Source organism: Anomaloglossus baeobatrachus, chromosome 2, assembly GCF_048569485.1.
Source record: "Anomaloglossus baeobatrachus isolate aAnoBae1 chromosome 2, aAnoBae1.hap1, whole genome shotgun sequence".
In the NCBI taxonomy this organism is placed as follows: Eukaryota; Metazoa; Chordata; class Amphibia; order Anura; family Aromobatidae; genus Anomaloglossus; species Anomaloglossus baeobatrachus.
Genome location: NC_134354.1, coordinates 54,969,358 through 54,987,916, shown reverse-complemented (window position 1 = coordinate 54,987,916; position 18,559 = coordinate 54,969,358). Strand labels below are relative to the sequence as shown.

General features: G+C 41.6%; 1 protein-coding gene across 3 annotated transcripts in view; it reads right to left on the bottom strand.

Moving 5' to 3' along the window:
- APP (amyloid beta precursor protein) overlaps positions 1 to 18,559 on the bottom strand; it is a 365,769-nt gene that overhangs the window by 48,788 nt on the left and 298,422 nt on the right. For all 3 annotated transcript variants that reach the window (XM_075335061.1, XM_075335059.1, XM_075335060.1), the window contains exons 8-9: positions 3,998 to 4,131; positions 1,422 to 1,496 (exon numbers count right to left, since the gene is read on the bottom strand). In XM_075335061.1, the coding sequence (XP_075191176.1) occupies positions 1,422 to 1,496; positions 3,998 to 4,131 (209 nt within the window). The remainder of the gene's footprint in view (positions 1 to 1,421; positions 1,497 to 3,997; positions 4,132 to 18,559) is intronic.

Here is an 18,559-nt window from a genome sequence, read left to right as displayed (position 1 = left end):
GGACATACTGCCTTAATTAACAATATGTTAATACAATGGCAACCACTCAGATTAATGCTATCATTCCATAAATTTACTATTAAAATAAGTTTAAGGGCACTGAACTTGGGCCTTTCTTGTCATAAAGGCTGAAATCTGAAAACCCACGTACATGGTTACATAGGTTGAAAAAAAGGCCTAGGTCCATCTAGTTCAACCTTCCTCCTCCAGTAGGTCAAACACAACAAACGAATTGGACAGGACATCAACAAGCTAACATGACCCTCTCCCAATACAAAGGATGGTGGGAAAGAAGGATTGGGCATGATCAAATTCAACAAGTCCAATCCTTGATTCTTAAAGGAAATAAGCCACTGCCGGGGGGTGGAGGTCATCTGACAGGGCTTAATGACTTCCCCTCCAATTTTTAAACACATTTTCTACAAGCATCAGCACCGCAGTGATCAACCATATCTTCCCCAAAACAGTACTTCTTCCACCCTTCCCTACATGCATTGTGCTTGAGGCTTGGGTGATTTGGTACTATTTAATTTTAGGAGAGCAGTTAAGTCAATAAGTCTACTTGGAGTGGGGTAAGACATTGCCCAACAAAAGAATATAACAAAGGACAGTACTGGATGCCCCCAAGACATAAGACATATTCCCCAAAGAATGAGGCACCCAGCTACTGAATCCAAGAGGCAATTTGGAACATCAGAGTCAATATTCTAATGTTCCAGAGAATTTTGGCATTCCTTAAATCCAGTAATAGGGTTTCCTGTGCCTTCAGGTGTTTTGCAATGTCGTAAAATAACTTGTGTAGTGGTCTTACTCTTGTCAGTGGGAGGTTAAATGCAGTATGGCCACTACACAATGTACGAACCTGGCTCCATTACACGACTTTCGGCTGCTGTGGCATCTGCAAACAGCTTCTTGGTGCGGGAGCTTTGTGCTGGACCCCCCTAATATCCATCGGATATTACTGATCTATATTAAGGCACAAGCCACCAGTATCAAAGTCCAGGGCAACCCAAAGTATGTCCAAACCGTCAAGAGCAAATTTCCACAGGTTAGATATATATGTCTCCCTGTAAGGTCCATATTTTTCCAATGACTACCCATTAGTCCAGAACATTTAATATTACAAAACCTGTCAGGTCCAACAAATCAATGCTGAACTAAAGGAATTTACCCGGAAAGAAAGGTCCTTGAGGGTTCAAGTGACACCATTCAGACTTGTCCGATCTTCACCATCCAATGGCTGATGGCACACGCTACAAGTACGTACGGGCAACATTGGCTTTCAGCTTTGTAATTAAGACTTAATGCTTCTAGATGAACACAACAAACACATCTTATAGATGTGCCCTAATTCACGGGAGCCAGTCCTAGCACCAGACGACCACCAATCAATAAACCAAAAGTCCTAGGTTCTCCATTACCTCTATCACAGCCTTCTTGTCAGCTTTTGGCAGATTCTTGGCTTGACGCTCGGCTTCCTCCCATTCTTTCATGACCTGCACAAAAGAAAACGATAGTGAATGACACACCACATTGGAACGGCCAGTAATGAAGCAAAGAAGCATTGTATATCGAGGCTTAAAGATGTTTGTCTCATGAAGGGCATATTAGGGCTTTTGACCATCACAGAGGGGCTTCCTCCACTCAAGGATCCTATCCCTTGATACGAGCAGCTCCGATTCTGGCAAATGTTTTTTACATTTCCCTAAATGATGACGATGATCCAGTACTTAATTTCCCTACAGAAGCCGCTGGAGGCTGGGCATGCGATCCATGGGCACATTGCGCGATCCATGGGCACAACCTAGGGCGATCACACCGGTTGCCTCGGCAGACAGATTTATCAGGTGCCTGGATGAGGTTTTTTCCGCTTTCTTCACCTCTGATATATTACAGAAACATTTATGAAGGTGACTCGGAAGACATCTTTGCCCACAGATCTGTCTGTAATAGAGACCAAGAAAACTATGTTCCCAGCCTTAAATTATAGGCAACAGCTATAAAATGTCTACGTGAAATAAACCCGGGTCTGCAGCCCATTCTCTACAGAACAAACACTGCAGATTCATAAAGCTAATCCTACACATTATACAGCTTCATTTTCCCTGCGTCTCCGTTATTTATGAAGTAGGACGCGGTGTTCCTGAGACACCGCTATTCACCCCGTGGTTATTTATTAGAGCGAATGATTTATAAATAGGTCTAAATATTTATCTGCAGTTTCAGCCACCATATTCTGCAAACATATGGGTATGCGGGAGAAAAAAAAGAGCTGGAGAAAGGTGCGGACAATACTATCCAGTCTGCCGGTAGTAAGATGCTGCACCTACCTAGAGAAGATGGAAGAGGAGGGGCAATTTTTTAAAGAAACTTTTTACCTTTCAATGCAAATTACCAGTGCAAGCTACGTACAGCAAGCAAGAAAGCATGCAGGATTATGTGCCTCTGAACGGTCTTGGTCCATCAGGGTAGTTCGATTTTTCATGAACTGTCCTGGGAAGATCTGTGCATGTTCCATTAGCGCTGACTGGTCATGACATAATTGACGGGGACCAGAGCCATGCAGGGTTCGTATTTGTTCCTTCAGGATCCTCAATATCCCTGATATTGATGTGTCCTCACTTCTGCTACACAGTAAAACACCAAAGAGCTGGCGATATGGGGCTCACTCCCTGCTGTATTGTCTATGCCCATCTGTTGTGGCTCTGTAGCACAGACCGAAGGGTGTGGAGGACAGCGCCCCATCATACCGAAACCAGCCTGGAGTATCACCCAGTATCTAGGAATGCACATAATGTGCACGATGCTGCGGAGGTTCTATCAGCGATATGTCACATGAGGAAAGAATGAAGCATCTGCTGAATAGAACACCCTGCTATAGCGAAGCATCACGGTGGTTCAGTTTTGTGTATAGTGAGGCTCAGTGATGCCTACAGTGAAGCATGGTGGTGGCTCAGTGATGCCTACAGTGAAGCATGGTGGTGGCTCAGTGATGCCTACAGTGAAGCATCGTGGTGGCTCAGTGATGCCTACAGTGAAGCATGGTGGTGGCTCAGTGATGCCTACAGTGAAGCATGGTGGTGGCTCAGTGATGCCTACAGTGAAGCATGGTGGTGGCTCAGTGATGCCTACAGTGAAGCATGGTGGTGGCTCAGTGATGCCTACAGTGAAGCATGGTGGAGGCTCAGTGAAGCCTACAGTGAAGCATGGTGGTGGCTCAGTGATGCCTATAGTGAAGCATGGTGGTGGCTCAGTGATGCCTACAGTGAAGCATAGTAGTGGCTCAGTAAGGCTTACAGTGAAGCATAGTGTCGGCTAAGTGAGGCCTACAGTGAAGCATGGTGGCAGCTTGGTGATACTCTGTGGCTGCTTTGCTTCATCTTGTGCTAGAAACCTGCAGTGTTTGAAGGACTATGGATTCAATCAAATATCAGGAATGATAGCAGATATGTCATGCCTTCTGAGATAAACCTAAAGTCCAACAGGACAACAATTCCAAGTATACCTCAAAGTCCACCAAGGCTTGGTTTTGAAGAGGTCTAGGAATATTCTGGAGTAGTCGTCACAGTCTTCTGACTTGAAACCCATAGAAAAACATTTGTGGAATCTCAAAAAGGTGGTGGCAGAATGCAAACCAAAGAATATTAAATAAATGGAAGCCATTACTCATGAAGAATGGGCCAAGATTCCTCCAGAAGCTGCTGTCGGGCTGTGCAGCAGGTCATAACAGCCAGACGCGCTCTACTAAGTACTAAAGACGTGGATAGTTCTGAGACAGAAGAATTGTTTTGTGGTGAATTTGGCGAAACCATTAGTTGAACAATTTATCTTGTTCTTGTTTGATCACAAAATTTTGTACATTTTGTAACAAACTATCTTTACAATGGGAGGAGGGAGGGGTGAATAATTTTCATTGCAGCTTTATCTATGTACACAAATATTACAGCGTGACAGATGGATATGATGCCAGCATGATGCCATGATGCCACCGAGTTACCTCGGACATTCTCTCCCGGTGTTTGCCTTCCAGACGCTCTTTGGCTTTTTGGAAGCGGTCGTGCTCATTCTCATCATTCGGATTTTCTAGGTACTTGTCAACAGCGTCAGGAGTGCTGGCAGCCGTGGTGGGAACTAGACATTGTTGTGGGGAAGGGGAGAAAAAATGGAGATGAAAAAGTCAGTAGAAATCCAGAAGGACATTGCTTGGAAAGATGAGACATTCAGCATTCTCAGACAGGGTTAGAAGCAGCTAATGGGAATGTAATCAGAGGAGGGTTAATACAGAGACAATTAAAATAGGGGAGGACGAGTTATACAGGGTCACTACATACCGTATAATAAAAATAATAAAGAATCACTAATCCTTGAGTCGCCCTCTCGCTACCTGTGTCCATTTTTTTTTAACACTTGTATTTTTATTAACTTTTGTTGCTCCCACAAAAAGTTCCATTTCCTAAATAGTGACACCAATACTCCCACAGCACGAGAACGAAGGAACAATATACGTAAACATGCAGCTTCTATGTTTATTGCCACCTTTTTATTAATCAAACCATGTATTTGGGACTGAAAATCATTTAGTGCTATTGGGTTTAATTCAAAATGTTTGCGAAGGACAATCAAGCCGCATACAAGGTTATCCTGGAAAACCGGTTGCTTCTTTCTGCTCAGGCAATGTTTCCCAACTCTGAGGACTGGTTTTTCCAGCAGGATAATGCGCCATGCCACACAGCTGGGTAAATCAATATGTGGATGAAGGACTACCACATCAAAACCCTGTCATGGCCAGCCCAATCTCCAGACCTGAACCCCATTGAAAACCTCTGGAATGTAATCAAAAAGAAGATGGAAAGTCACCAACCATCAAACCAAGAAGAACTGCTTACATTTTTGAACCAGGTTTGACATAAGGTCACCCAAAAGCAGTGTGAAAGACTGGTGGAAAGCAGCCAAGACGCATGAAAGCTGGGATTACACATCATGGTTATTCCACAAAATATTGATTTCTGAATCTTCCCAGGATAAAGCATTATTAGTATTGTTGTGTCTAAATGATTATGAACTTGTTTTCTTTGCATTACTTAAAGTCTGAAAGGAATGCATTGTTTTGTTATTTTGACAATTTCTCATTTTAAGAAAATAAATACAAAATGTATTGTTTGGAAATTCGGAGACGTTGTCAGTAGTTTATAGAATAAAAGAACAATTTACATTTCACTCAAAAATATATCTATAAAAGAGAAAAATCAGAAACATATATATATACAGTGGAACCTTGGATTAGAGTAGCTTGGTTTGAGAGCATTTTGCAAGACAAGGAAAGCTTTTTACAAATGTCTACCTTGGTTTAAGAACAATGCTTTGTAATAAGAGCAAATGCTGATGTATGTAAAGCGCTGTGGAATTAATAGCGCTATATAAATGAATAAAATTATTATGCTCACCATATACACTTCCGCTTCTGTCCTTTCACCACACTCTGATCCGCTCTGGAGGTAACTTTCTGTCCATATGTATTCTATACTGTATACCATTGTACATTACAGTATAATATACTATATAGCATGTCTAGCAATTTGCATTTGGGGATATACAGTCATATGAAAAAGTTTGGGCACCCCTATTAATGTTAACCTTTTTTCTTTATAACAATTTGGGTTTTTGCAGCAGCTATTTCAGTTTCATATATCTAATAACTGATGGACTGAGTAATATTTCTGGATTGAAATGAGGTTTATTGTACTAACAGAAAATGTACAATCCGCATTTAAACAAAATTTGACCGGTGCAAAAGTATGGGCACCTCAACATAAAGTGACATTAATATTTTGCAGATCCTCCTTTTGCAAAAATCACAGCCTCTAGTCACTTTCTCTAGCTTTTAATGAGTTCCTGGATCCTGGATGAAGGTATATTTGACCATTCCTGTTTAAAAAACAATTCCAGTTCAGTTAAGTTTGATGGTCGCCGAGCATGGACAGCAGCTTCAAATCATCCCACAGATTTTCAATGATATTCAGGTCTGGGGACTGGGATGGCCATTCCAGAACATTGTAATTGTTCCTCTGCATGAATGCCTGAGTAGATTTGGAGCGGTGTTTTGGATCATTGTCTTGCTGAAATATCCATCCCCTGCGTAACTTCAACTTCGTCACTGATTCTTGCACATTATTGTCAAGAATCTGCTAATACTGAGTTGAATCCATGCGACCCTCAACTTTAACAAGATTCCCGGTGCTGGCATTGGCCACACAGCCCCAAAGCATGATGGAACTTCCACCAAATTTTACTGTGGGTAGCAAGTGCTTTTCTTGGAATGCCGTGTTTTTTTGCTTCCATGCATAACACCTTTTTGTATGACCAAACAACTCAATCTTTGTTTCATCAGTCCACAGGACCTTCTTCCAAAATGTAACTGGCTTGTCCAAAATGTGCTTTTGCATACCTCAGGCGACTCTGTTTGTGGCGTGCTTTCATAAACGGCTTCTTTCGCATCACTCTCCCATACAGCTTCTCCTTGTGCAACGTGTGCTAAATTGTTGACCGATGCACAGTGACATCATCTGCAGCAAGATGATGTTGCAGGTCTTTGGAGGTGGTCTGTGGATTGTCCTTGACTGTTCTCACCATTCTTCTCTACCTTTCTGATATTTTTCTTGGTCTGCCACTTCTGGGCGTAACAAGAACTGTACCTGTGTTCTTCCATTTCCTTACTATGTTCCTCACAGTGGAAACTGACAGTTTAAATCTCTGAGACAACTTTTTGTACCTTCCCCTGAACAACTATGTTGAATAATCTTTGTTTTCAGATCATTTGAAAGTTGTTTTGAGGAGCCCATGATGCCACTCTTCATAGGAGAGTCAAATAGGAGAACAACTTGCAAGTGGCCACCTTAAATACTTTTTCTCATGATTGGATACACCTGCCTATGAAGTTCAAAGCTCAATGAGGTTACAAAACCAATTTAGTGCTTTAGTAAGTCAGTAAAAAGTAGTTAGGAGTGTTCAAATCAAGAAATTGATAAGGGTGCCCCTACTTTTGCAGCGGTCAAATTTTGTTTAAATGCAGATTGCACATTTTCTGTTAGTACAATAAACCTCATTTCAATCCAGAAATATTACTCAGTCCATCAGTTATTAGATATATGAAACTGAAATAGCTGTTGCAAAAACCCAAATTGTTATTTATGTAGGTAGTACTTTCTAACCAGTGCAGCATATTGCTTGTACTGTAATTAATTGCCTGGGCAGTATTCCTAGCCCTCGTTTGGCTTAGTTCTGCCCTTATTTTGGGGAGAATAGAATTGGGGTGTGTTGTTCTGTGTATTGTACTAGAAGAAGGCTATGTGCGCACGTTGCGTACTAGCCCTGCAGAAATTTCTGCAGCGATCTGAAGAGCACATGTGCGCTTTAGATCGCTGCAGAAATGTCCGTAGTGAGCGCCGATTCCATGCGCTCTGCCTGCAGCTCCTGCCATAGACAGAGCAGGAGCTGCCGGCAAAGAGCAGGAAAGAAGTGACATGTCACTTCTTTTTGCGCAGCGCTTCGGCAGTAGCCGAAGCGCTGCGCTCTTAGACGCCACGTGCGCACGGCCCCTGCACAATCTCCATAGACTGTGCAGGGGCCGCAGGACGCATGCAGTTACGCTGCACTACAAAGCGCAGCGTAACTGCATGTTTTTACGCAACGTGCGCACATAGCCTAAAGGTTGTCATATTTATACATCATTTTCTCTCTACAGTGCACCTCCTGCACACCAACAATTCTATTGTAAGCTAATGTGCAGTTTAATTTGTTCTTTACTGTACAGCATTTTGTATTAGTGTACGGTAATAATTTTATATGAATACAGGACATTATTTTGTATTACTGTAATAAGTTTATATAAATACAGTAAATATTTTTGGGTTGTGGAACAAAATTGTCTGGATTTCAATTATTTCCTATGGGAAAATTCCCCTTGATATAAGAGTAACTTGACACAAATCTTACAGCCAAAACAAGCAATATACACAGTATAAACTTCAAATTGCTTTATAAACAATAGATTTAGGTGAAAAATAGACACCAACATATACCAGCAGGATAGTAAGACAGATAATTATTAAATATGTGCTTAGCAGTAAGAGTCACTCAGTTCAGTGCTGTTTATATGCACAACGGATTTTCATTAAAGCACATTATTGGATGCAGTTCCCTTTATAAAGGAGCCCTGGGACTCAGTATACATCACTCCTGGACGAAGCACAGTAGCTGCGAAACGCGCGTCAGTGTTCGTGGGGGCTGCTGCACTGACACCTTCTTGGATTTTTTACTCTTTGGTAATATGAATTGTGCCTTGCAATCTTAACCTCACTGTCCTTATACATAATAACTTTTTATTTATATATCTTGTAATAGACTGACTGACTCTTACTGCTAAGCACATATTTAATAATTATCTGTCTTACTATCCTGCTGGTATATGTTGGTGTGTATTTTTCACCACTAGTGCCGTGTCCCCCATGTGTATCATTCCATCCGTCATCTGGGTGGTTCCATTTGATTCATTTTACCTAAATCTATTGTTTATAAAGCAATTTGAAGTTTATACTGTGTATATTGCTTGTTTTGGCTGTAAGATTGGTGTTATTTTATGTAGCAAGCAATTGTTGATATTGTGGTGTTGGTGTTATAAGAGTAACTTGGTTTAAGAGCACACTCTCCAAACGAATTATGCTCGTAATCCAAAGTTCCAGTGTGTGTGTGTGTGTGTGTGTGTGCATATATTATATATATATATATATATATATATATATATATATATATATATATATATATATATATATATATATATATATATATAAAAATTAATTTTTCTTTTCGCAAAGGATACATATTCCTTCTTTCTTCCTTGAAGCTTACAGGGATATTCCCATCTCCAAGATCCTATCCCAATATGTAGTAGGTGTAATAATACTGATGATATTACCAAACACCTCCAATTATGAATGTAGTAGAGTTCTCCTGATTAACTATTTCTCTGAACTCATGTGCAGGGAATTGCAGCTAAGGTATCCATGGTTACGTACATTCATACAGTGACAGTTTTCTTGTGGTTGTAACCATGGATACCTAACCTGCTGCAATGCCCTGCACATGAGGTAAGAGGCATGGCTACATCAGGAGAACTATACAACATTTCTAATAGGAGGTAATTGCTATAATATTATTATTATTACACTTAATACATATCGGTGAGGGAGAGATTAACCCTTTAATCTAACCGTAAACCTTAGAATACCATGTATGAGAATCATTAACAGGCTTGTCCACTATGATAGATTCCTTAGGATAAGCCATGGACAATAAATCAATGGGGGTCTGACACTTGGCACCCCCCATTGATCTGCTGTTCTGGCAGAAATATCATAGTAATGAATAACTTCTTTATTAAGCAATCATAAATGAGGGCTGTTTTAATAATTGAATATAGCAGTATTAATATAATCCAAACTTTTATTGAGGGATTTACGGTATACAGGTTTTTATTTCTGTTCAAGATATTGATCAACGTTAGGAACAGCGCCACTCCTAATTGGTGGCTGTATCTGATATTGCAACCCATAAACAACAGTGGAGCTGTCAGATCTTGTATTGTATTCCTCTAATCTCACAAGCTCCTCAGCACCGGCCATGCAAGGAGACACAGATTTGCTAAAGCGATACTGTCCCTTTAATGACGTCCCATAGGAAAGCGGCATCCGAGGTGTCCTGAAGCCCCTCGTCTCCACACAATGACCCGGTAGAAAATTAGAGCGTTTTCACACTCCTTTTGTTTAGTTTGTAAGGCGCAGTAAGGATGCATTATGTCAGATAAGATGTATACTGTCGATGTGTCTATTGATGTATTATGTATTACGTGAAGTCATCGCAACTGGAGGAAATAATTGGTGATACTGGGAGTTGTGTTCTTTTTCTGGAACACTGCGGGTCAACGGAAAGTAAAACATGAAATCCCTCATGTAATACTTTGATTATGTCTCGCATTTCCTTGTGACTGGAACAGAATAATATTTGCTGTTGTGCTTCTTTTTCTTTTTGATGTTTATGCTGTTGTCGAAACATTCAGCTACATCCGATGCCGACAGCTAATGAATGTCCTGCCGGAGCCGCAACCGTGAGCGCAATTATCTCCACGCCATCAGCTCCAGGTACCGCGTGGAAAAACTAACGCTGCCAGCGCCGCGGATTATTCCCAGTATACAGACGAGAAAAGTGCATTCCCCTTTACTGTATTCATATCCGGGGACACACAGATAAGTCTATTAGTCAACTCCGCAGAGATGCCAACAGGGTTTTGTTTTTTTACATTCAAGAGCCGTAACTTTTCTTTATTCTTCTGCCTACATAACTGTATGAGGGATGGTTTATTGCCGCACAATTTGTAGTTTTGAATGGCACCATTCATATTACCATTTAATGTATTAAACAGGAAACAGGACAATTATGGTGAAATTGAAAAACGAAAAAAAACCCACAAAACAATTTTTTCTGTTTGTGTTTTTTATGATGTCACTTAATAGTGAAAATAAGTAGGTATCTTTATTGTACAGGATGCTTTCCTTTGATATCAACGTTACAGTTTTTTAAAAAATTTTTGCAGTAGAAAAAATAAAATATATAAAAAATGGGGGGGGGGGGCATATTCTGGGCAGCCATAACTTAGATATACTGTGTGCATCTAAACAAAGCATGTGTGTGTAATAAATATATAAAATATATAAAGCTGAATGTGTGTATGTATGTGTGTATGTGTGTATGTATGCATGTGTGTGCAATAAATATATATATAAAATGTAAATTATATTATAATTATATATATATACACATATACACACACACATACATGTACATACACACACACACACACACACACACACACACACACACACACACACACTAGCTGTAGTACCCGGGATGGTAACTGTCTCTATGTCTCTCTCCCAGTCTGTGTGTGTCAGACTCTGTCTCTGTATCACTCTGTCTCTGTATCACTCTGTCTCTGTATCACTCTGTCTCTGTATCACTCTGTCTCTGTATCACTCTGTCTCTGTATCACTCTGTCTCTGTATCACTCTGTCTCTGTATCACTCTGTCTCTGTATCACTCTGTCTCTGTATCACTCTGTCTCTGTATCACTCTGTCTCTGTATCACTCTGTCTCTGTATCACTCTGTCTCTGTATCACTCTGTCTCTGTATCACTCTGTCTCTGTATCACTCTGTCTCTGTATCACTCTGTCTCTGTATCACTCTGTCTCTGTATCACTCTGTCTCTGTATCACTCTGTCTCTGTATCACTCTGTCTCTGTATCACTCTGTCTCTGTATCACTCTGTCTCTGTATCACTCTGTCTCTGTATCACTCTGTCTCTGTATCACTCTGTCTCTGTATCACTCTGTCTCTGTATCACTCTGTCTCTGTATCACTCTGTCTCTGTATCACTCTGTCTCTGTATCACTCTGTCTCTGTATCACTCTGTCTCTGTATCACTCTGTCTCTGTATCACTCTGTCTCTCTTTTTTTTTCCCACTCTGTCTCTTTCCCCCCCTTTGTCTCCCCCCCCGTCTAACTCTTTCCCTGTCTGCCTTCCTCTGTCTCTTTAACTGTCTCTCTAACTCTTTCCCAGTCTGTCAGTCTCTGTCTGTCTCTCTCTATCCATCTCCCCAACCGACATCTTATTACCTCACACATAAGCTTCTTATACTAACAATTTATTTTGTTCCTATAGCAACCAATCACAGCTACTATTCATAAGCTGTAGCTTTTATTTCAATTGACTTTAATGGACACAGGTGTTTTGGAGAGTAACTGTAAAACGCAGGGTTAAATTTTCCTGTCAAAACAGTCTATGACGTTCCCTGAGTCACATGGGGTGTCTGCAAAATTTCGTGATTGTAAATGAGACAGTGCAGATTCCTTTAGTGGACACACACACACACACACACACACACACACACACACACACACACACCTTTATATATTAAATATATATATTTTTTTTTTCGGCGGTTGATAGATTTCCGTGAGGGCTTTTTTTATTTTTTGCTTTTTAAAGGTAAGCTGTAGTTTTTAAAGCACATCCACGGCATTTACGTTTTACTTCACTGCTGTAATATCACTAATGAAGGTTCCCTGCCCCTAATAAAATACTTACCAGAAGCAGTCTTCTTCTGTTCTTGGTACCTCTATGGTCGTCTTTTGCAGTTTGACGACTTTCCGGATGACGCCAGTGATTGCTGCATGAGCCGGAGGTCGGTATTCAATGTAAGTCTATGGGAGCCAGAATAAGGATCTCATAGACTTATACTGACAGGTTCTCATTAGTGCTGACGAAGCGCTGTTTACTCGAGTCGAGCAGGCTGGATGCTCTGATGGGCTCGACTTGAGTAATAAGTATAATGGAAGTCAATTATTGGGCAATTTGTCTCTCCGCCCACATAGTTTGTCATTAACAGAGCATTTACAGGGCAGGTCATGTTTCTTTTAAGACATGGCATCTGAACACGTTTTTGCCCCCAATGAGAGCCATTCAGAGACTGCAAGCGGCGGGACACTGGATGCAAGTTGTGGCCTTTGGATATAGCTGAGAGTTGCCACCTAAGTGGTAACATAAACAGCCATAAAAGCATATGATGTGAATATTTCGGAGCAGTCTCCGGGTCCGGGCACTCAGGAGAGGCGTCAGGGTCCCCCCCGATGAGTGTAACGCACAGGGGTGGGGAAAAGCAGTCAGGCAGCGGCCTTATGGACTAGTCACCCTACGACTTGGTCTCCGGACAGCTTTGTATTTTGACTCCTCCTCTGAAATCGGCGCCGCGTCTTATAAGAGATCACACCAGGGTCTGCTACCTGTGGTTCGGGCAGCAAGTATCAGCTGTCAGGTTCCCTTTAAATCCTCTTATTGAAAGGGCACAAACAATGAAATGGCCTTTTTCTAACTTTTTTAGTTTTCTTTATTATAATGTAAAAATGATATAAAACATTTGTGCTTTCAGCAGCTTCATCCTCTAACTACGTGCACCTATTCATTCCAGAGTTTGAGTCATTTTTCTTCAGAGCTCTCCAAGGCCCGAAATCATTACTGCTCAATACATTACAAAAGCTAATGTTCCAGCTGGGAGATACACGTAGCCTCAGGTAAAGCAGGCTTAAAAAAAAAGATATAAATGGCAAGAAAACTAACAGAATAATATTTATTTTTCTTGAGACATCTAAATACACTCGCCCACATTTCCAGAGTAGCACATTGTCGGGAAATATTTAGTTCCACTTTTAGGTTACCGATGTGTCATAGCTGAGAGCGACAATCGCACCGCAGACCGTCTATATTTATCAGTCGCTGACTAGACAATTGCTTTTTTAGAAATATGGTTTCAAACTACGCTTATACAAGTGCATCTCAATAAATGAGAATATCCTCAAAAAGTTAATTTATTCAAGTAATTTAATACAAAAAGGGAAATGCATATATTATATAGAGTCATTACACACAGAAGGATCTATTCTATATATTATATAGAGTCATTACACACAGAGGGATCTATTCTATTTATTATATACAGTCATTATACACAGAGGGATCTATTCCTATATATTATATAGAGTCATTACACAAAGAGGGATCTATTCCAATATATTATATAGAGTCATTACACACAGAGGGATCTATTCTACATATTATATAGTCATTATACACAGAGGGATCTATTCCTATATATTATATAGAGTCATTACACACAGAGAGATCTATTCCTATATATTATATAGAATGATTACACACAGAGGGACCTATTCCAATATATTATATAGCGTCATTACACAGAGGGACCTATTCCAATATATTATATAGAGTCATTACACACAGAGGGATCTATTCCAATATATTATATAGAGTCATTACACACTGAGGGATCTATTCCAATATATTATATAGAGTCATTACACACTGAGGGATCTATTCCAATATATTATATAGAGTCATTACACACTGAGGGATCTATTCCAATATATTATATAGAGTCATTACACACTGAGGGATCTATTCCAATATATTATATAGAGTCATTACACACTGAGGGATCTATTCCAATATATTATATAGCGTCATTACACACAGAGGGATCCATTCCTATATATTATATAGAGTCATTACACACAGAGGGATCTATTCTATATATTATATAGAGTCACTACACACAGAGGGATCTATTCCTATATATTATATAGAGTCATTATACACAGAGGGGTCTATTCCTACATATTATATAGAGTCATTACACACAGAGGGATCTATTCTATATATTATATAGAGTCATTACACACAGAGGGATCTATTCTATATATTATATAGAGTCACTACACACAGAGGGATCTATTCCTATATATTATATAGAGTCATTATACACAGAGGGGTCTATTCCTACATATTATATAGAGTCATTACACACAGAGGGATCTATTCTATATATTATATAGAGTCATTACACACAGAGTGATCTATTTCATGTGTTTATTTCTGTTAATGTTGATGATTATGGCTTACAGCCAATGAAAACCCAAAAGTCATTATCATTATAATATGTGTTTACCTTTTTGTATTGAATTACTGAAATAAATTAACTTTTTGAGGAGATTCTAATTTATTGAGATGCACTTGTATATTACAGAAACGTGGCCTTCTAGCCCACGGCAACCAAGCCATTGGCAGGTTCAATGCATGGTGGGAAAAGAGGCAAAGGAAGTTCCAGCTAAATAGTGCTGGTAGAAAAATAAAAAGGTGTCTGTTTCAAGACATGGCTATTACATGGATAGGAGTTCAACACTTCCTACAGTATTGCCCTTGCAGCACAGTGTCATTCTGCTGTAGGAGTGGTACGCCATATCTATCTCAGTTTATAGACCTCGGCACGACCTCAGGACCATATAAAATAGATGGTTAATGCAAAGAGCATAAACATGACAAATTATAGCTAGAACATGGTGACTGCAAACCAACCCTGGTCTGTAAATTGAAAAAAAAAACAAAAACCATCCAATGTTATTGAGAAATGAAACATTCCCATCACGCTCCCTCATTTCACATAATCTGCACCTTTCTTTGAATGATGTCTGAATGTAAAAATTTATCTTGCCCGATTTCAGAAAGCCTGCATTAAAAGGTTAAACTCATGCATGCTTAAGTACCGCAATATAGAGCCTAATGATAGATGCTTACCATTCATTACTGCAAAATGAATCTCCGCAGAATGAATACTATAATGCAGGTTAATATTCTATTCTCAAAATGTTAAAGCACATCTCTATCATACCCATCCGGCACTCGCCTCAATCTGTCTCGCATCTGTCCATGACCATCGCTGGCTCGTGGCCTCTCCATGGGGCTACTACTGCCCCTCGTCCTCATATAAACACCACCACTTTTCCATGCTCTCTCATACGACATAGTCCCTCACTCTGAACTTACCGCTTTGCTTCACGCTTCATCTACTGCTCGCACTACCTCCCCACCTATGCCTGCCACTCCCCATCTACTGCTCGCACTACCTCCCCACCTATGCCTGTCACTCCCCATCTACTGCTCTACCGATCTCCCCACCTATGCCTGTCACTCTCCATCTACTGCTCTCCACATCTCCCCATCCATGACTATCACTCTCCATCTACTGCTCTACTGACTTCGCACCTATGACTGTCACTCCCCATCTACTGCTCGCACTACCTCCCCACCTATGACTGTCACTCCCCATCTACTGCTCTACCGATCTCCCCACCTATGCCTGTCACTCTCCATCTACTGCTCTCCATATCTCCCCATCCATGACTATCACTCTCCATCTACTGCTCTACTGACTTCGCACCTATGACTGTCACTCCCCATCTACTGCTCGCACTACCTCCCCACCTATGACTGTCACTACCCATCTACTGCTCGCACTACCTCTCCACCTATGACTGTCACTCCCCATCTACTGCTCGCACTACCTCTCCACCTATGGCTGTCACTCCTATTCTACTGCTCTACCGATCTCCCCACCTATGACTGTCACTCCCCATCTACTGCTCTCACTACCTCTCCACCTATGGCTGTCACTCCCCATCTACTGCTCTACCGATCTCCCCACCTATGACTGTCACTCCCCATCTACTGCTCGCACTACCTCCCCACCTATGACTGTCACTCCCCATCTACTGCTCTCACTACCTCCCCACCTATGCCTGTCACTCCCCATCTACTGCTCTCACTACCTCCCCACCTATGACTGTCACTCTACATCTACTGCTCGCACTACCTCCCCACCTATGCCAGTCACTCTCCATCTATTGCTCTCACTACCTCCCCACCTATGCCTGTCACTCCCCATCTACTGCTCTCACTACCTCCCCACCTATGACTGTCACTCCCCATCTACTGCTCTCACTACCTCCCCACCTATGACTGTCACTCTACATCTACTGCTCGCACTACCTCCCCACCTATGCCTGTCACTCCCCATCTACTGCTCTCACTACCTCCCCACCTATGCCTGTCACTGCCCATCTACTGCTCTCACTACCTCCCCACCTATGACTGTCACTCCCCATCTACTGCTCTCACTACCTCCCCACCTATGACTGTCACTCTACATCTACTGCTCGCACTACCTCCCCACCTATGCCAGTCACTCTCCATCTACTGCTTGCAGTACCTCCCCAGTTATGACTGTCACTCCCCATCTACTGCTCTCACTACCTACCCACCTACAACTGTCACTCCCCATCTATTGCTCTCACTACCTCCCCAGTTATGACTGTCACTCTCCATCTACTGCTCCCCCTACCATCCCATGCATGACAGCCAAACACTCTCCCTTGGTGTCCATTTACTGCTTTTCCTCTACCTCTGACTATCCCTCTTTATATACTGTATCATTCACTTTTGCACGCAATCATTTTACCTACCACTTTCACACTGTAGTCCCGTAAACAGATTAGGCCCAAGATAGGTGGGATTGACCAAGAAGACTAATTTGTATGGAGGCCTCCTTGCTCTTTCCCGACAAATATTGATAATGGAGGAGAAAAAAGGACGGACAGATTGAATTTTAATGCCTGAACCTGTTGTAATCCAAGGGATAAGCCACTGCCAGGGCTGTCTGGCAGCAGCTTTCTTTTTTCTCCCATTTAAAAACTTCAGAACGGTCTATCGAGTGGATTTGTTCCGGAGGAAATCAGGAGAGATAGAGGTTAGCTGAGCAGTCATTGGCACACGCTCTTGAGTTTGATATCCTGCTAAAGCATTAGTTTTTGGCCTGAGCGATGTACACACTGCAGCCCATCTTTGCTGTAAGTAATACTTAATTTTTGGAGGATATTCATTCCTTTTTGTTGCTATTTTTATATTTGATGAAAAGATTAAACAAAATAAAAAAAACAAAACATTCTGTTGGGAGACGTTAAAGGGAACCAGTCACCAGATGTTTATGATACTCACCTAATGGTTGGTGCAGAGCACATTGATCGGATGGGCGTCTCCGTTCTCCGGGTCCGCGCCTCCTCTTTCGGCCACCTTTGTCCTCAGTCTTTTAAATCAAGTGTGGATGACGTTTTCTATGTTATACACACAAGCCGGCATTGAGGTCCTGTGCAGGCGCACTACAATACTTTGATCTGCCATACTCAGGGCAGATCAAAGTGCACCTGCGCAGGACCTCAATATCGGCTAGTGTGGATGACATAGAACATATCATCCACACTAGCTTCAGAAAGAGGACAAAGATGGCCGAAAGAGGAGACACGGACCCGGAGAACGGAGACGCCCATCCGACCAATGTGCTCTGCACCAACCGTTAGGCGAGTATTAAAAACATCCGGTGACAAGTTCCCTTTGAAGTTGTATGTGCCTAAATTTGGCCACTCCATGGTTGTGAAGGGAGTTGTTGCCTGTCAAAGGTTTTGCACGATAATGAATCCAATTTGTTTTGTAGTTAGATTTTAGAAGACCTACGTAAATGAGTTGTCCATGACTTTTTTTTTTCCCTTTTGGGCTAAGCACTTACTGGCAGGTAGTTGCTACCTTCATGCCGGTTCTGCCCTGTGACGAGCTCTGCTGGTTCAGAGAGGTCACGGATGGCTCCTGGAGGCGATTCTCTTGCTTCCTGTGACGTCACATCTATAGAGCAATCCCTTCTCTTTTGTTCTGCTATCAAGGGGTCATCAATGTAGAGGTCATATTTATTAACAGCTGGCTTTCCGCTGCCTAACTGTGGGTAGTCAGCCGTCAATCAAGATGGCGTTAGCAGTGCCTCCCCAATTTACAGAGCTGAGCAAAAGAGAAGGGGCTGAGCAAAAGAGAAGGGGCTGAGCAAAAGAGAAGGGGCTGAGCAAAAGAGAAGAAGGAGCTGAGCGAAAGAGAAGAAGGAGCTGAGCGAAAGAGAAGAAGGAGCTGAGCGAAAGAGAAGAAGGAGCTGAGCGAAAGAGAAGACGGAGCTGAGCGAAAGAGAAGAAGGAGCTGAGCGAAAGAGAAGAAGGAGCTGAGCG